The following is a 20,780-nucleotide window of genomic DNA, read 5'->3' as shown; positions in this document are numbered from 1 at the left end:
TACACCCAGGGGACCAGACTGTGGTGTTATAAAACCGCTACAGTGTGGCACACAGGGGGTTCCATTAACCCCCTGGGGACCAGACTGTGACACTCTCCTCCTAGTGACTCAGGGGTCACTTAACCCCTTTCTTTCTGGAGTGGGTGCCATTGGGTCGGCATTAGGACCAGAACACAGACTTCAGTGGTGAAGTCCATGTTTGGATACAAACGCTGCTCTGAAAAACAAGGCCAAAAACACATCTGCACATGCATGGAAAAAATGACATGCACCTCTTGGACGTTTTTATGTGGCCTTTTTGGGTTTTTTTGCAATGAAAAACACCAAACAAGTGTGTGTGAGGGCCCCCTCAGGAATAATTACACATTGCAGTTTCACTGTAGTACTGCATCATTTCTGTGAAGACATTGTAGTGCTGTGAAGTCCAATGTGTGTCAACATGGCCTCATGGTGTAAAACACGACATGGAGAGAGAGAGGAGCGGCTGCACATCACACCCATAGCTGATACTAATGCTGCTAGGCTAATTTTTAAAAAACAACGTCAGGATGTTGGCATACAATTTGATCAAACCATAACGCCCCGTGTACCACGTGCAGGTATCCTGGTTCACACGGGTCCCCACGCTAAGTCCACACCGTGCCGGTTGGCTGCCATCAACCCCGCAAAGCGTGTACATGCAGGGAAGGGAGGCCATGGAATGGCCCTGCAACCCCAATGCCACAGGACCAAACGCAAAATACCCACCAATACCTAGCCAGCACCACCGGGGGAGAATTGTAACTGGTGTGCTTTCTTTGTTAATAGCAAAGAAATAACGTTTAGGGGGATATACACATAGAGTCACGGATTTCATCTGCTGCAAAACCACACAAGTAGTTTATGTCATCACCTGCCCGTGCGGTTTGTTCTATATTGGGAAAACCGCACGGGCACTTAACAGACGGTTCTATGAGCATGTACGCTCTATACGCACAGGCCAAGGTACAACGAGACTTATTCACCACATAAATAAGGTACACAGAGGAGACACAACAGTTTTAAGGTTCATGGGTCTCGAACGAGTCTTCAGAAGGAGTGGAATTGATACCAATAAAATATTATTAAGAAAAGAAGCACGTCTAATAATGACTACTAATGCACAAGTTTATATAGGATTCAATGATCACATAGATCTAGGAATGTTTCTCTGAACACATTATGTAGTGATAACAAGTAGTGTTTTTAACATATACGTGTCATATACTCCCTACGCGTCATTGACAAAGGTGTATATACCTATGACGCGGAGGACGGGGCGTGTACTGTCGAAGCGTGGAAACGCAAAACAGCTTTCTGCTGAAGGTATGCAGTGTCCTAGCCGCCTGCAATGTCCTGATGTGAACAGCATTTTTCAACATAGTAAAGATTACAGCACGGACCGGTGAGTGCCCTTACATTTTTTCTTCATTTGAGACTGTGTGTACGCATTACTGCAACTCTAGTAAGTGAGCACTACTGTTTTTCTGAATGCTCCATTCAAGTGTAATACTTGGTCCCGGATCCAAGCCGCATGGTGGTAGTAGTAACGGTAGCTGTATCTCTATTAGATTGTTATTTACAAATGTGTTTCAGTTCCTGTCTGCATTTGCAGGTACCCACTGCATTGTTTTAGCATGGATCATGTCCCCAAATGAATCAGAAACACCTACAGATGTGTGTATGGGGCCATAGAATCATGAATCATAATGTCACATGATTCATGTGAATATAACAATTTTTAGGATCCAGCTTGCACCATATGATAATATGCAAGTTTGGGTCTATTATACAGTAAGAAACCAGACACTTTCTAGAGCAACATTAAAGGTTCATTAATGCAAATCTAAATCAAGGTAAAAAAGAGGGACATGTAATTGGAAAAGAGGGACAGGTGGGGTTTCAAACTCTGTTCCATTGAAGTAAATGGGGCTTAGCTGCAAACCACACCTGAACTGGAGACAAAAGAGGTCGAAAAATGGCCATGTTTTTGTAGCGCTGGATAACTCCTTAAAGGGGTACTCCAGCGGGGGGGCATTTTTTCCCTGGGACCAGGGAGGAGGTGGCTGAGGGAAAGGACGTCCACTCACCTCCCCAGTTCCAGCGGCGGGTCCCGCATCGTGGCGCTCCGGTCCCCAGTTCCCGCCCGCTTCCTGGTGTCTGACGCGGGCCCGAGACGATACGTCAGTCAGTGACAGAGGCAGGATCTGAGCGGACTTGAAACGGATCCCGACCTCCGTTACTGGCTGGCTGAGCGGACCTGAGATGTCACGTCTCGGGCCCATGTCAGACACCAAGAAGTGGCTGGGAACTGGGGACCGGAGCGCCGCGATGTGGGACCCGCCGCTGGAACTGGGGAGGTGAGTGGACGTCGTTTCCCTCAGCCACCTCCTCCCCGGTCCCAGGGAAAAAATGCCCCCCGCTGGAGTACCCCTTTAACTATTCTCATCTCTATTTAGAGATTAGTCAATTTACAGTAATAATGAAGTGAAGCGCTTAGTTATCTCTGCAATCCGCTCACCAGCCGGCTGCCTTTTAACTCACTGCAGCCAAAAATAATTGTTAATCATTTGCTGTAATTCCGAATTCGTTCACTGTTATGGTGCATTTACACAGGAAGATTTATCTGACAGATTTTTGAAGCCAAAGCCAGGAACAGACTATAAACAGGGAACAGGTCATAAAGGAAAGACTGAGATTTCTCCTCTTTTCAAATCCATTCCTGGCTTTAGCTTCCAGAATCTGTCAGATAAATCTGCCTGTGTAAACGCTCCATTATTCCACATCGTTCCTTCTTTTGCTGGGATCAGATAGGGTAAACGATTGTAGTAACTAACAACTATCGTTCTGTGTAATATGGTGAATGACAATTTTAACAATAAACAATCTCGTTTTTATCATTAATCATCAAAAATCACTTCATCTAATAGGACTTTTACTTTGCAACTTTTTTTTCAAGATCAGCCTTAAACTTTTGCACAATACTGTAAATGTCAATGTTAAAGTGAACTTACAATAGTAAGAATGCTTTTACGAACCAGGAATAGAAGTCGAAGTAAAACAAGATAACCTCAGGTCCTTGACTATAGAACTGCTCTCAGTTGTAACCTCCCTTTTATTGCTATATGAGAGACAAGTAAGGATCCTGGGAAAACTATAGGCTCTGCCCCCTGACACTGCAAAAGGACTTCTTTTGAAAACCGTGCTTTCTGTTCAGTTCTGAGAGCCAACCACTTCACTTAAAGGTACATTGCCTTTTATTTTTTTATTTGTGAATTAGAATCAATGTTGAAGCGATTGAGTGAATCAGAGAAGCTGTCCAGGAGCAGGGTCTGTGCCTAGAAGGTCTTATACTTGGAATAAAATAGCTGGAATACTAAACATTCCTATGTGTTTGTGAGGATTTGTGCTCTTTCTGTCATGTAAAGAGGCGTCCAGGCTTCTGCTAGTGGCCTAGATCTCCATTCTGGCCAGATGAAAGAATATGCATTTACACTTGTCACATGCTTGTCATGTGTCATTATCTCATATGCCAGTGCCCACAGTAGTGCTACAGTTATAGCTTATAAGAGATTGCACATACAATAACGCCCCTGTACTTGGTGTACTGTATACATGGAGAACAGGGAGACCCCAAGTTCATAGAGAAGAATTTTTTTTCTTGATTGGGGTCCATGAAGTGGTCATATGCAGCTGTGTCAAGTGGTAGGCGCACACACATTTATGACTTTGATGTAAAACAATTAAATTCTGATCAAATAAGGATCTCTATGGAAACCATGCCTTCCCGTTCTCCCCAATAGCTGTGCAATGTTGCTGATAATCCTAACAACTTGCTTTTGTGACTGCATTAAGGGCCTTTTACACTGGGTGATTATTGATCAGGAGTGTCACTAGAAACACTCCTGCATCCAATAATCGCCCTGTGTAAAAGTAAAAGCAAAGACCGGGAAAGATAAAGGGACACTGACAGCACAGATTTGTATATATTGGGTTCTGGGATATGTATATGTCCATGCTGTCAATTTCCAGATCACGAGCAGTCTATACTTACCAGCCCCGATGCCTGCGTTCTGGAATCTGGTTCTCCAGTCCTCCGGCGATGCTGTAACTTCAGGCCGTCTTCAGGGCCTGAATATACAGCCGTTGTACCAGAGAGCATGATACCGGATCACAAGCAGTCTACCAGTCTACTTACCAGCCATGCTGTAAACAGCACAGGGCTACGTGAATGGTACAAGGAGTGTTTATACAGCCCGTCTGTTCGATTTCTCATGCCATGTGAAAGCACAGCTAATGAGCCACCGATCTCGCTGATTGGAGCTGGTTTGAGGCCCCCACGGCCGAGAAATCTGTGTGTCTAAAGGGACCATTAGATTGCATTCTGTGTGCATATGTGGAAACACGGCCTAAGCAGAGACCTTTAAAGACATGAGAAAATTATATAGAAAGTATATATATTAAAATTGCATAACTTTTCATTATACAGTGAATAGCATTAAACTGTAACAGTCCTTTAAAGAGAAGGGTGAGGGACAGACAAGGGTGATGTCCACAGCCAACAGCATTGACCCCGACCACCTCTATTAATATTAATATATTTTTTTTATTTGTATAGCGCACACAGATTCCGCAGCACTTCACCTATCTGTATGTTTTTGGGTGTGGGAGGAAACCGGAGTACCCGGAGGAAATCCACGCAAACACAGAGAGAACGTACAAACTCTTTGCAGATGTTGCCCTTGGTGGGATTTAAACCCAGGACCCCAGCGCTGCAAGGCTACAGTGCTAACTACTGACCCACCGTGCTGCCTATCCTCTGCTTTTGTATATACAGAGCTGAAAAACCCATTCTCAGCTATTTCCTCATCCCCAGTTATTAACTCTCATTTTTTAGGGGTCCTACATGCTCTGACCTTGGTTTTTTTGCATTTATATATTTGATGAATTTGTGGGGGTTCTTTTGCTGTCTTTGGCCACCTGCCTTTCGTTGTAAATTGTTGCTGCTTTTATTGCCTTTTTACAAGTTATATTATATTAAGTTATATTTAATGCCCTTTTTGTCATTTATAGCCCTTTTAACCTCAGTTGTAAGCCATGTGGAGTTTGATTTTAATTGTTTATTTTGTTACCTGTAGGAATAAATTTAGATTTCCCATTTATTATCTTTATGTCTGGTTAACAAGGAATTTTATTAGACACAATGCTAAAAGTTACATTTTAACTTTTTTCTTGTTTTCTAGAAATGTCATTTGAGTACTTCAAATACAAAGGAGTAAACTTTTCCCATGGTTCATATACTGACGAGACTCTCACCTTTGCAGAAAATGAATTTCAAGTTCTTGATGATGATGTATATATTGTAACTTATCCTAAGTCAGGTAAAGCTTTCAGAGGTTTTTCCACATTGACCCTTTTTTTGCTTTGTGATGGGTTTATAGCTAATATTTTTTCTTAAGATCCAGACCACTTATAGTAACAGTCTATAGGAAAGGTTCACCTCCCACTTCGGTGGAGATCAGTTGGATTTCTTAGATGTACATTTGCAGGTGGTAGATGGCAGTATTTAGACAAGCGGTTATTGAAAACCGACGGCTACACTAACATGTTACTCAATTATACAAGCGATCACCCAGTACATGTTAAACGAGCAGTGCCTTATGGACAATTCGTGCGGCTATGCCGCATTAACAATACAGCGGATTTATTTGAGCAACAATCCCGTGAGCTGTGTGAACGCTTGTATAAGAGAGGCTATCCACAAAAGGAAGTGAGAGAAGCCCTGGAGAGTCCCCGTAATCTAGATCGCAATGAGTTGATCCGGAGATCTAGTGGACGTAAAAAATCAGATAGGTTCGTGTTCACATTTGGTCATGGACCTATGGATAATGTGATTAAGGCAGCAATCTTTAAACACTGGCATGTTCTTGAGGGTGAGTCTACCTTGAAAGAGTTAACTGACACACGTCCTATAGTTGCTTTCCGGCGCTGTAAAAATCTCCGAGATGAAATTGTTAGAGGAAGATTAGAGGAGAAAGCGGAGGAAAAAACGCATGTGGTTGGGACGAACAAAAGATATGCAAGGTAATTACAAGTATGGCCGTTGCAGTTATTGTTCACAACTAAATAATGTACAGGAAGTGCAGTTAGGGGGCAATAGGTTGAAGGTGCGTGACTTTATAACCTGTAAAACCCCTTTTGTAGTCTACGTCATTATCTGTAGCTGTGGCTTCTACTACATAGGGAAAACTGTACGCCCGATGTATGTGAGATTTGCGGAACATGTTCGATCGATAAGGACAGGCAAAGGGTGCCCGAAATTGATCGAACATGTACGCTCGGCCCACGGTGGTAACAGTTCAGACCTGCGTTTTATGGGATTGCTGAGATTGCAGAATTCACCAGCAGGGGGGGATAGACGGACCCAATTGTTGCAGAAGGAAACAGAATTAATTCTGAGAATGGATGCATTAGGCCCACTTGGATTAAATGATCGATCCTCAATACATGGCACCTGCTGGTAACAGTATGAACAAAACATGAAAATATGGTACCATATTTTGCAGATGGCAAGAATGAAGCATTATCTCTCAACTGTAAATATATGTAATGTTTTTATGGTAATGAATATTTAGTGTGATGTGTATATAAGGGGGAGGTATACGTGATGACGTTGTGGCTGTGACAAAGCACGCTGCGCCGTGCGAAACAGCTGTTGCCTGTTATCTGTCTGCATCCGATGACCAGCTAGCCGGCTGAATAAATCACCATTGGTTGTAGCAAGAAGAGTGCTCCTATCTGTGTTTCTTTGCTCACTACTATAGCAAAGTGCTGAGATTGAGTGGAGGCACTCTATATGTTCCTTATGCTATCAAAGGGAAATTGGTTGTCATTTTGACTTTGCAGGCACAAACTGGATGATAGAGATTTTAAGTTTACTGAGGACAAAAGGTGACCCTACCTGGTGCAACAATGTTCCTATTTGGCTCCGATCTCCATGGTATGAAACCATAGAAGGACAGTCACAGATCAAAGATGTTCTTTGTCCAAGAGTGCTTACTTCTCACTTACCATTTCATATTTTTGCTAAGTCATTCTTCAAATCCAAAGCTAAGGTATGTTAAATTATTCAAAATGAAAAAAAAAAGTTGTTTTTTTAAAGGTAAACTATTAGCAGGTTAGAAACATAACCATAACTTGCCCCCCCACAGTAAACAGATGCCCGCTCCGGCTCTCTCCGGCGCTGCTGCTGCCGCAACGACTGTTTTGCTACATCATGTGGGATCAGCTCTGCTACATCATGTGGGATCAGCTCTGCTACATTGTGTAGGAATCAGCTCTACTACATCATGTGTGCATCAGCTCTACTACATCATGTGTGCATCAGCTCTACTACATCATGTGTGCATCAGCTCTGCTACGCCATGTGCGCATCAGCTCTGCTACATCATGTGGGGATCAGCTCTGCTACATTGTGTAGGGATCAGCTCTACTACATCATGTGTGCATCAGCTCTTCTACATCATGTGTGCATCAGCTCTTCTACATCATGTGTGCATAAGCTCTGCTACACCATGTGCGCATCAGCTCTGCTACACCATGTGGGGATCAGCTCTACTACATCATGTGCGCATCAGCTCTGCTTCCTCACATGTGCATCATCATCTCCACTACATCATATGCGCATTAGGTTTGCTGCATTATGGGGGGATCAGCTCTGCTACAGGATGTGCAGATCAGCTTTGCTACATCATGTGTTGATCAGCTCTGTTACATCATTAGTTAGTATGGAATACATACTGAGGTGAGGTGATGCAAAATCAGTGAAAAAAACAGTTCTGTGTTTACTATGCAATAGTAATGAAATCAGTGGGCAGGAAATAAATCTAAGGGGACCAATCAGGGAGAAGCACTGCATGATGGGAAATGTTGTTTCCTGGCTGGCGCCATCTTGGATATAGACAGGCTTTTAGAAAAAGTTGTAACTCAGGAACGGCAGCAGCTAAAAAGACAGGGGACAATTTAAAATACTCAGAGGTACTTGGTGAGTAAGAGCAGTTAAGTTTGGGAGCATTTCATCAAGAAAGCGAGTCGGGCTCCATAGACTTACATTATGAGCCCAATTCTTTTTTTTCTGACACAGCAGGAGTGGACCTTTCCTGCTCATTCATACAATCAGTATGGGTCTGAGCACTCATACCTGGACTGATCAGAACTTTTGACATCTATCACATGTCAAAAGTTTTTACAAATGAAAGGTATACTTTAAACACTGTGACTGGACAACTTTTAATACCCCTAATTACTGGAGAGAAGTAGTCCGAGTGCCCTTGCAGATCTGATCTGCTTTTGTAGACTCCTCCAGGAGACTTTGACTCCATGTGCCATTTTACACTCCCACCATATTGTTTAGCACCCACTGATATAAACTTCTGGCATAAATTTGACAGGTACACATTTAACATTAATGATCAAGAAATAATCCAGTATAAAGAACTAATATATATTCACATGTTATATTTTATTCTATAGATTATCTATGTTATGAGAAACCCTAAGGATATCCTAGTGTCTTTATTTTACTTTTCCAAAATGCTCTCTCTCTATAAAGATCCCAAAACCTTTCCAGAATTTTTTGAAGACTTTTTGCAAGGCAATGGTGAGTACATAGGAGGAGATTTATTAACAGCTTTTTGGCATTGTTCTGGTACAAATTGGTGCATGCATGTCTTACGTAAAACAGCGGGCAGGATAAGCACAAGCAGACAGAGATTACTACATAACAGATTTGCTATAATTTGTGCTAGAAATTGGTGTACATTAGCCTCAGTTCACACTGAGCAAAAATGGCAGAAGTCGGCAGCGGACATGTCTATTCTTCGAGTAGGGAGTGGCGGGGGCGGAGTTGTGGGCACCCTCCCATAGAGATACTGCAGGACACTGAGCACGGCGGGATTCCGCAGCGGAGAGGTCCACCGCGGACTTCCGAAGTTTTTGCTCAGTGTGAACTGGGCCTTATAGCGTAAATTGCATAGCTTTAAAGTGGACCTAGCAGCAGCTGACTTAAGTAGAGGCAGTGTACAACAAGGCTTCTTACCCCAAACCAGGGGAAATATAGGAGATATCTCTCCACATCAGAGGACCGCACCACCAGGATCCCCATGACGGTGCTGATCAGCTAATGTAAAAAAAAAAAAAAAGCAATGTACCTCATGGTATATTCAGGCTCATTAGATAGATTAGTAGTTGTTATTGGAACCTGCCCATAGAAAGAGTAGTGTTGAGCGAACAAGTTCGTATGAACTTGACGCTAATTGTTTGTGTATGCCTTTGTTCGATGATCGGAATGGTTATAATGATTATTTTCTAACATATTTGAACGTACACAACTGCATAATTTACGATTTGTGCATGTGCGAAGACCGAAACGTACGCTTCTACTGTACGCTTCTACTGTACGTTCATTATTTGTTTGTTAATGTTCGACGAACACAAACCAATCACAATAATTTTTTTTATTCTCGTGTTCGGGATCCGAACTGAACATCGGGATGTTCACTCACTAACCTTTGTTCGTTTGTTAATAGAGATGAGCGAACCTCGAGCATGCTCGAGTCGATCCGAACCCGAACTTTTGGCATTTGATTAGCGGTGGCTGCTGAACTTGGATAAAGCCCTATGGCTATGTGGAAAACATGGATATAGTCATTGGCTGTATCCATGTTTTCCAGACAACCTTAGAGCTTTATCCAAGTTCAGCAGCCACCGCTAATCAAAAGCCGAACGTTCGGGTTCAGATGGACTCGAACCCGAACCCGGTTCGCTCATCTCTATTTGTTAACCTTCTATATATTGGTGTTTGGATTATTTTCCTTGTTTTTCCTGTTGGGCATTTTTCTAGATAACAAAACCCTCTGACAGTAGCATAAGTAGCCCTTTGGTTTCAATCACAACACATTATGCCGAGCAGTGTTGCATTTCAAGGGGAATATCTCTGTAAAGAAAGGCCAGCAGACTATGCTTTTCTTTATTTTTGGCTTTTTAAGACCTGACGATAAGAAGCACCTAGGAGTGAAATAGAAAAAAGATATTTAGAACCAAAAAGTGGGCATAATGTTGGGCATTATTTGATAAAGTTGCTTTTACATTTAAGAATGTATAGGACTTAGAGGTTTAGTAGCAAATTATTCAGAGAGATTTATCTGACAGATCTTTGAAGCCAAAGCCAGGGACAGACTATAAACAGAGAACAGGTCATAAAGGAAAGACTGGGATCTATCCTCTTTTCAAATCCATTCCTGGCTTTGGCTTCAAAAATCTGTCAAATAAATCTCTCTGTGTAAACGCACCATTACGGACGACAATCAGGTAAAGCAATAGAACAACAAATAGGCAACAAATAGGTCAGGAAGGGGTTCATTTGTCTTGTTACAGTTTGCAATCAATATGCACTGCAAGCACTGTCCACTGTCCCAAAGGTGTAGGCGCAGTGAGGTCGGTGGCACCACCAAGACTGAGGACAGTGCTGGCAGTGCATTGTCCCCCCAGCCCCAACAATGTTACAAGAGAGGAATGGATCTCATGGATGAACGTCAGTAGGGAGAGGGTTAAACTGCTTCATATTTAGTAGGTCTGAAAAGGGGGTGCCGGCTGCTTCAACTTTGTAAGACTCACTTTTTCATTTCACTTTGGGAGGAAAAAATTTGAAACATTTGCGAAGCAGATGTTAAAACCTTTTTTTTTTTTTTTTTATGTATAAGGCCCTATGGCGGATTTCTACTAGAACTATTTTATACAATGTTCACACATTGGGGGAGATTTATCAAACTGATGTAAAGTAGAATTGTCTTAGTTGCCCCTAGCAACCAAAGAGTCTGAGAGGAATGAAAATGGAATCTGATTGGTTGCTAGGGGCAACTAAGACAATTCTACTTTACACCACTTTAAACCTTCCCTAATGTCTTTTTTGGCTGTTTTACGGTCGTCTTTCTGGATGATCGTCATTTTAAAGCAAAAACACAGCTGTAGCATGCAAATTACAGTCTAATGTGCAGTCTAATACAGCTGAAATATGGCCAAAAAAAGACGTTATGTGAACATAGCCTTATAATTTATCATGTTCAGATATTTAACTATTTTCTGTTTCACTTATTCTTATAGTTCTTTATAACTCCTGGTTTGACCATGTGAAAGGATGGATGCAAATGAAGGACAATAGCAACTTTTTTTTCATTACATATGAGGAGCTTTGTAAGGTAAAGAAATAATAATAATGATGATGATGATAATAATAATAATAATTATATGAATGCTGTATCTCCCATACCGCGGCTCTCTCCCCTTCATTTACTCAATTTTAACTGCATGATTTAAAGGAAACCTGTGTTTACTTTTATGCTGCCTGTAATCCTAAGTAATCCAGGTGGCCCCGGCAGCTTCTACCTTCCCCACAGGCCTTGATAGATTTTAACCTATTATCAAAGAGGAAGAGATTTATTAGGGCTAGTGGGGAGAACAGGGAGAAATCACCAGGGATCTCCTTGATAGCGTGTGGTTCAGGCAGCATAAAAGTGCTGAATTTAAATGGGTTTTCCACTTAAAACTAACTTGTCCCCTATTTATAGAACAGGGGACAAATAGGATACCTACAGCTCTATTGTTTCTCTATGGAGCTTGCCAGAAAAAGCCGAGTGCTGTATTTGGCTCCCTCTGGAAGCTCCATAAAGAATTAATGGAGCCACCAGAAAGAGACGAGTACAGCACTTGTCTCTTTCTGCGGATCCATCGAGAATGAATAGATCCACGGGTCATGTGCAACCTGTGGCTGTATTCAAAACAAAGGAGCCAGGGCCGATCTGGAGATCGCCGGAGGGTACAGAGGTCAGACCCCCACGATCTCTTACTTGTTCCCTATCCTGTGGAAAACCCCTCGAGTCCATTAGAACCCGAACTTTCGGCATTTAATTAGCGGTGGCTGCTGAAGTTGGATAAAGCCCTAAGGCTATGTGGAAATCATGGATATAGTCATTGGCTGTATCCATGTTTTGCAGACAACCTTAGAGTTTTATCCAACTTCAGCAGCCACCGCTAATCAAATGCCGATCGTTCGGGTTTGGATGGACTCGAACCCGAACCTGGTTCGCTCATCTCTATTACCCATGTACTATTTAAGGCTAGGTTCACAATATGTAAAAACAACGGCCGTTGTTATGAAATACGGCCGTTGTTTTACATAGTGTGAACCTAGCCTAATAGTGCAACTTTCTTATTAACTGTGTAGACCTGAAATAGATCTTTTTGCTGATCTCCTTGAGCTCAGTGACTGTTGTGTTCTGAAATAGATTTAGGCATTGTTGTAACTTGTGTATGTAAAATGTGTATTCTAGAAAAAATCTATATGTAAATAAAGAAGTGTAAGGGCAAAGTTCCCCAGAAGATGCAGCACTAGTTAGAAAGTAAATAAGTGAATGTGCGGACTTTGACATATGCATAAGTGTTTTTCATGTCATGATAGTAATGCTTAGTCTGCAGGGAACTTTACATCACTACCTTTGTGCAGACTGATACATTGTCCTGCTCTATATTTATGTAAAGGAGAAGTCCGGCGGATTATAAAATCCTGCAGCCAACTTACCTCTCCCCGTGCCTGCTGTGAGCGGCAGGACTAGCTGCGGGACGCCCGCAGGGAGGCATTTCCCCCCAATTGTAATGACGTTACAACTCAGGGGAAAAGGCCTGTCTCGGCTGATGGACTGGTCAATCAGCCAATCAGTGACTGAAGCGGCTTTCCGCCCCAGTCACTGACTGACTGAGCCGCCACTCCATCAGCTGTGTTGTGATGTGTCAGCTCCATATGGTGGGTCCTGCCACTCACCGCGGGCACTAGGAGCGGTAAGTTAGTACTTGTAATCAGTTTTCCCCTGCACCTGACGGCTGACGGATTTTATAATCCACCGGACTTCTCCTTTAATTCTTTCTTGTTTCTTTTTACCAGCAGTCAGCATTGTGTCGGGTTGTGTACATATAACCTTTACAAAGACACTAAATTTCCCAGTACTTTGCCTTAAAGGGGTACTCCGGGCAAAATTTATTTTTAATATGTTATTACAAAAGAAAAGTTATACAAATCCCTAATATACACTAATTATGGGAAATGCACATATGGTGCTATTTTCCCTCAACTTAGGAGATCAGGCAGGCTGACTTCCTGTAAAAAAAAGGTGACGTCACGTCTCAAGTGTCAGGTCCAGCAGGGGGCGCATGTATGCATCTATATAGATGTATCTCCCTCTGTGTGTATCTCCCTCTCTGTGCTGGCTAATACTGACCCCGCTGTGGAGGCCCCTCCCAACAACTAGCTTACCCTGCCGCCCGGTCAGCGTTCCCCCAACTAGCTCTGAGCCCACCCGTCCTGTGCAAAAGCGCTCACCCGCCGCTTGTTCCTGGCAGGGAGCGCTCCTGTACCTGCCCATCCAGCTGCCCGTGCTCTGTTCCGCCCGGTCCCTTGCAGGAGCACTCACCTGAAGCGAAGCCACTGTGCCTCAGCGCTCACCCGGACGCCCGCTCCTGCTCCGTGGGTGTCTGAGAGGGGACAGGTTGATGCATACGGAGGTGCAGGAACGCTCACAGCACCGCGACCGGGCGGCAGGTGAGCGCTCCTGCAAGGGACCGGGTGGATCAGAGCACGGGCGGCTGGATGGGCAGGTACAGGAGCTCTCCCTGCCAGGAACGAGCGGCGGGTGAGCGCTCCTGCACAGGACGGGTGGGCTCAGAGCTAGTTGGGGGGACGCTGACCAGGCGGCAGAGTGAGCTAGTTGGGGGGAGGGGCCTCCACAGCGGGGTCAGTATCAGCCAGCACAGAGAGGGAGATACATCTATATAGATATATACATGCACCCCCTGCTGGACCCGGCACTTGAGACGTGACATCACCTTTTTTTTTTTACAGGAAGTGAGCCTTCCTGATCTCCTAAGTTGAGGGAAAATAGCACCTTATGTGCATTTCCCATAAATAGTGTATATTAGGGATTTGTATAACTTTTATTTTATAATAACATATTAAAAATAAATTTTGCCTGGAGTACCCCTTTAAAGGGAATCTGTCAGCTGTAATTCATGTTCCAAACAGCTGACACTGTTAGATATCTGCTAGATCAAGGAGACACATAGTACCTTTTATATATCCAGCTGTAAACCGTGTTATACAGCTTTCTGCACTTCAGGAGCCTGGAAATGCCTCTTATACTCTCTGTACTAAAGGCAGTCGCCAGGAAGTTGCCTGAATGGAGCCCAAACTAGTTGGTTTAGAATAGAGCTACGGGTTAGCACATGCGCTCCTGTACCGATCACTTTCAGTGGGGCTGCCAAAAGAGCTCAACTATCCCTAACAGCTCAATAGAGAATAAATAATGAAATGGTGCATGTGCCAACCTGTCACTCCAAAAAACAAACAAGTCGGGATCCTATTTGGAAGATCACAATGGCCTCTGCAGTCAGACCACCTGCAATTTCAAAATTCTGTGTTTAGGGGATAAGAAAAATTAATCTATAATACTCTTTAAGGGTATAAACCCACACACCGTATACGCAGCAAATACGCAGCAAAAACGCAGCAAATACGCAGCAGATGTGAAGGTGAAGATTTGATGCTGTGTTCAGTTATTTAGATCTAATCTGCTGCGTATTTGCTGCGTATTTGCTGCGTATCGCAGTAGTAAATACGCTGCATATACGGTGTGTGGGTTTGTACCCTAAGACAATTTAGATGAAGTTTAAAATTTTTTCCTTGGGGGCAGCATCAATAAAATGCTAAAATGTTTTTTTTTTCTCCAGGATCTTCGGAATAGTGTGATAAAGATCTGTGAATTTCTCGGAAAGGACTTAGACGACTCACAGATTGATTTAGTTGTAAAACATTCATCTTTCAATGTCATGAAAGAAAACAAAATGTCCAATTACACATTGATCCCTCAGGACTTTATGGATCAAACAAAAGGGTCTTTTATGCGTAAAGGTAAAAATTGTACAGTTTTTATGCATTCAGTTTAAAGATATTTATTCTGCTGTTCTCAAAAATTTTCTTTGCATAAATTAGATGAATTGTACACTGCTAAAAAATAAATAACTAAAAGGAACACTTAAACAACACACTATAACTCCAAGTCAATTGCACCTTGAAAATTACCATGTCCAGTTATGAAGCAACACTGATGGTGAATCAATTTCTCCTGCTTTTGTGCAAATGGAACAATTAACAGGTAGAAATGATAGGCAAATAGCAGGACAACCCCTATAAAGATGCTCAGGTAGTGCAGCTCATCCAGGATGGCACATTGATGCGAGCTGTGGCAAGAAGGTTATCTGTGTCATTCAGCGTAGTGTCCAGAGCATGGAGCAGATACCAGGAGACAAGGCAGTACACCAGGAGACATGGAGAAGGCTGTTGGAAGGCAAAAACCCAGCAGCAGGACCGCTACCTCCATCTTTGTGTCAGAGCCCTGTAAAATGACCTCCAGCAGGCCACTAATATCCATGTGTCTGCTCAAACTGTCAGAAACAGACTCCATGAAGGTCTAATTGGTCTAGTTGGTGTTGTGCTTACAGGGCAACACCATACAGGGCGATTGGCATTTACCAGAGAACACCAAGATTGGCAGATTTGACATCAGCGCCCTGTGCTTTTCACAGATGATAGCAGGTTTACACTGAGCACATGTGACAGACGTAAGAGAGTCTGGATACACTGCGGAGAACGTTCTGCTACCTGCAACATGTGCTCCAAGTGCTCGCCAGAGGTAGCCTGACTGCCATTAGGTACCGAGATGAGATCCTTTTTATACTTTAATTTTGCCCTCCATTGGTTAATACATTTGATTTTCATTGATGGTTTTTGAGATTTTGTTTTCAGCACATTCAACTTTGTACAGAACAAAGTATTCACTGAGAATTTTTCACTCTTTCAGATCTAGGCAGGCCCGCTTCTGCCATGAGGCGGAATGAGCCTTCCGCCTCAGGCTGCAGATTTTGCGGTCCGGCAGGGGGCGGCATTATGTCCCCCCTGCTGTCATTTTTGTTAAGTATCACTTAACAAAAATGACAGCGGCCGCTCACCTGTCCCGTCGCCTGCGCTCTCCACATCCCGTCAGGTCCCGCGATGTCACCTTGCAGCTGTCACGGACCTCCAGGCTGTGGTGAGTGCCCGGGGTCGGTGGGGGACGCGCTGGGGTGATCGGGTCGCACGGGGCCGCCCTGCGCGACCCGATCACCCCACTCACTCACCACAGCCTGGAGGTCTGTGACAGCTGCAGGGTGACATCGCGGGACCTGACGGGATGTGGAGACAGCGGAGAGCGCGGGCCGGCTGCGGCGTGGGACAGGTGAGCGGCTGGCTGCGGGGGGGGGGGGGACGGGTTGCGGGGGGGATGCCGGCCATCACTCGGGGCGGCCGCCTGAGGTTTGCCTCAGGCGGCAGAAACCCCAGAATCGGCCCTGGATCTAGGATGTGTTGTTTCAGTGTTCCCTTTATTTTTTGAGCAGTGTATATTCTAACAATAGCAAAACTTTATCAGGTAAATTATTCACCCTAAGGCTTTCCTCAGACACAAACATTGCACAAACTTTGCATATTTTTGGGGGGGCTGAAAAAAAGGCCACAAAAATGCCCTAAAAACTGCTGGCAATTTGTCATACTTTTGGCATTCTTTTTTGTCATTTTCTCATTTTAGTGTAAATAAATACAGGCATTTTTATCTTTGGTGTTTGATGACTTGATTTTTTTCAGTACAAGTTGTGATTTATTATCATGTAATTCCAGGGTTTATATTTAAAAATTATGAGAAAAATGTCAATATGCCTATAGACATGGCGTTTTTTTTCTAGCGTTTCACCTCTCTATAGAAGTCTGTAGGGGAAAAACATCAACATTTATAAAAAAAAAAAAAAGCCAAACACATATCCTGCTGTGATTTAACAAAATGGCCAATGACCCGAAAAACACTAAAATGTCCTTAAAAACCACCAAACCAAAAAACATAAGGATATTGCATTTCATTTAATCTGGCCGTAGCATTTTTAAGCCAAAAATGCAAAGTACCAATTTTGGTTGTCTACCCTCTCAGAGCTCTATTAGGATGCAAGCTATATGATGGGGTTTAAAAAGGTAAAGGAGTACTCTAGTGAGTGCTTTTAGGTGCGTTCACACCTACAGGATCTGCAGCTGATTTTCTGCAGCAGATTTCATTTAAATAACTGAACACAGCATTAAATCTGCTGCAGATCTGCTGCAGATCCTGTAGGTGTGAACGCACCCTTATACTATATTGTAATATAACTTCATTAAAATAAATGTATATAAATGTAGTTTTTACTGCCACCAATTTTAGTGTCAGGAATTGCAGGGATGTTTAAAGGGGTTATCCAGCAAAAATCTTTTTCTTTCAAATCAGCTGATATCAGAAAGTTATATAGATTTGTAATTTACTTCTATTAAAAAATCTCAAGTCTTTTCATATTTATCAGCTGCTGTATGTCCTGCAGGAAATGTTGTTTTATTTTCAGTCTGACACAGTGCTCTCTGCTAACATCTCTGTCCGAGAAAGGAAATTTGTCTTTTTTATATGAATCCCCATAGAAAACCTCTCCTTCTCTGGACAGTTCCTGTCTCGACCAGAGATGTCAGCAGAGAGCACTGTGTAAGACTGAAAATAAAACATTTCCTGCATGACATACAGCAGCTGATAAATATGGGAAGACTTGAGATTTTTTAATAGAAGTAAATTACAAAACTATATAACTTTCTGATATCAGTTAAGTTAAAAGAAAAAGATTTTCGCTGGATAACCCCTTTAACCCTTTGAGGACCAGGCCCAAAATGACCCAGTGGACCACGTAAATTTTGATCTTTGCGCTTTCGTTTTTCCCTCCTCCCCTTCTAAGAGCTCTAGCACTTAGCAGTTTTCTATCTACAAGGCCATGTAATGGCTTGTTTGTTACAGGAATAGTTGTACTTTGTAATGGTGTCTTTCATTTTACCATAACATGTATGACGGAATTCCAAAGTTATTATTTATGAAGATATAAAAAAGAATGCAATATGGTAACTTTTGGGGGGTTCCTGTGTCTACGTAATGCACTATATGGTAAAAGCGACATGATACTATTACTCTATAGGTCAGTCCGAACACAACCATATGCAGGTTTACACAGATTCTCTAATGTTATATATATCTTTTTTAATGAAATTCTTTTTTCTGGCAATTAAATATTAATAAAATGGGCCTATTGTGACCCTTATAACGGTTTTATTTTTTCACCTATGGGGCTGTATGGGGTGTCATTTTTTCCGCCATGATCTCTAGTTTTTATTAATACCATATTTGTGAAGATCAGACGTTTTGATCACTTTTTTATATATATAATGTAACATAAAGTCTGTTATCCGCTCACTTTTTTCCCTCTTTTTTTTTTTATCTACGCTGTTTACCGTTCGCAATGACACTTGTTATATTTTAATAGATCGGACAATTACGCACGCTACGGTATATTATATGTTTATTTATTCATTTATTTTTACATGTTTTATTTATATAATGGGAAAGGGGGGTGATTTGAACTTTTATTGTGGGAAGGGGCTTTGGGGTAGTGTAATAATGTTTTTTTACTTTTTTTTTTACACATTTTAAGTCCCTTTAGGGGACTTTTACATACACTTGTGTCATTATTCACACTCATTACTGCTATGCCATAGGCATAGCATTGATCAGTGTGATAGGCGATCTGCTCATTGAGCCTGCCTGTGCAGGCTCCGTGAGCAGATCGCCGATCGGACCGCATGGAGGCAGGTGAGAGACCTCCGGCGGTCCATTTTAACGATCGGGACCCGATTGGTAAGTGACAGATGACTCCCCCTGTCAATTACACTTAAATGCAGCGCCGCAATCGCGACGCTTAAGGAGTTAATGACACACTGCAGCGTGATCGCTGCAGCCTGTCATTAACGGTGAGATGCCGGCTGCTCAAAGCAGCCGGCCCCCACCTCCCATGAAGCGCCCTGGGTGCCCCCCCCCCCAGTACTATATATTCTTATAAGGAAGATATATTCTTATAAGAGCACACAGTACATGGGGAGGCTGGCTAATAGTTTCGCTGTTTGCAGGGCAGCCAATGCAGAACAAAAAGTTGCCAGTGCTACTGACACCCAGCCCATTGCTAAACATTTAGCATTGCTAGACTGACTTTTATATAGTTTTTTTTTAACTGTATTTAACTTTTCTTGTAGGCATCACTGGAGATTGGAAGAATCATTTTACTGAAGCCCAGATTGAGCATTTTGATGAAGTTTATGAGGAGAACATGAAATATCTAAATATGTCCTTTTCCTGGGATTAATTTTGACATTTTTCAGTTGTGGGATTGAATATATATTCTCACCAGTTGAGTCTTTTATAGTTAAAGGGGTAGTGCGGCGGTAAAGAATTATTCACAGAAGAACACACATTACAAAGTTATACAACTTTGTAATGTATGTTATGTCTGTGAATGGCCCCCTTCCCCGTGTCCCACCAGCCCCTGTGTACCCGGAAGTGTGGTGCGCTATACATACCTGTCTTGTGCCGACTCGTCTCCGATGTTCAGTCAGTGATGTCATCTTCGGACGGACGGGCCGAATCCTTCCGGCCGTCCTGAGTGCCGGCCGCCCTCTGGCTTGACTGGATTGACTGTGCTCAGCCAATCGCGGCTGAGCATCTGATGACGCTGAAGAGGGCGGCCGGCACGCGGGACTGTCGGAGATGTTCGGCCGGCTGCCCGAAGATGACGTCGTGGCACAAGATGGCGGACGGGCGCAACACGGATCAGGTATGTATAGCGCACCACACTTCCGGGTTCACGGGTGGGGATGCGGGGAAGGGGGCCATTCACAGACATAACATACACGGGGAAGGGGGCCATTCACAGACATAACATACATTACAAAGTTGTATAACTTTGTAATGTGTGTTATTCTGTGAATAATTATTTACTGCCGCACTACCCCTTTAATATTTATAATAGGTACATGTGATCTAATCCAAATAAAATATTCTTCATTTACAGTTGTGAGACACTTATCTGACCCTGGCACCTACAGCATTAGCAGCACAAATTAAAGACAAGGTGTTATCTTCACTAACAGTGGGGAAAATTTATATTTGATACACTGCTGATACACTCCAGATCTTTCAGGTTTCTGGGCTCCTGCTTAGCAACATAGAGTTTCAACTCATCTTAAAGATGTTCTATTGAGTTCAGGTCTGGAAACTGGCTAGGCCACTTTTTACGGATCCACTCCTTAGTTGCATACAGAAATACTTGCACAGAGCCTAGTAAGGCTCAATGTACACCAAACCATCCCATCAACAAACAAGTCAATATGCATCACAACAAACTAATTGTGCAATATGAAATACTAAATACAATATGACTGAATTTAAGCACATAGAGAAAAAAAAAAAATAAATATATATATATATATATATATATATATATATATATTTGTCTATATCTATAAGAGTGCAAAAATGGCCCAAAATAAAAAGCAAAAAGGTAGCTCCTAAAGGGGTGGCTGGAGCTAAGTCCCCACACATTCCATCCTCAAGACTTCATCGGTGCACTGTCCCGCTGCAACGTACTGATTGGCTGAACGCTGTCATTGACTCAGGAGCCGGAGAAGCAAGACAGAGTGCAGGCAGGTAATGTGCCTGGCAGACGGAACAGCATGTGTCCTC

General features: G+C 42.8%; 1 protein-coding gene across 1 annotated transcript; it reads left to right on the top strand.

The window, feature by feature from the left end:
• Positions 1-5,263: 5,263 nt before the first annotated feature.
• LOC138769025 (sulfotransferase 2B1-like) lies at positions 5,264-19,480 on the top strand. The gene is made up of 6 exons (XM_069947183.1): positions 5,264-5,399; positions 6,925-7,133; positions 8,551-8,677; positions 11,179-11,273; positions 14,851-15,031; positions 19,295-19,480. The coding sequence occupies exons 1-6, from the start codon at positions 5,264-5,266 to the stop codon at positions 19,402-19,404; spliced, it is 858 nt and encodes a 285-aa protein (XP_069803284.1). The 3' UTR covers positions 19,405-19,480.
• The last annotated feature ends 1,300 nt before the right edge of the window (positions 19,481-20,780 follow it).

Source organism: Dendropsophus ebraccatus, chromosome 12 (genome assembly GCF_027789765.1).
Source record: "Dendropsophus ebraccatus isolate aDenEbr1 chromosome 12, aDenEbr1.pat, whole genome shotgun sequence".
Taxonomy (NCBI): Eukaryota; Metazoa; Chordata; class Amphibia; order Anura; family Hylidae; genus Dendropsophus; species Dendropsophus ebraccatus.
The sequence above is the reverse complement of the archived record's forward strand: the minus strand, read 5'-3'. Positions and strand labels throughout refer to the sequence as shown.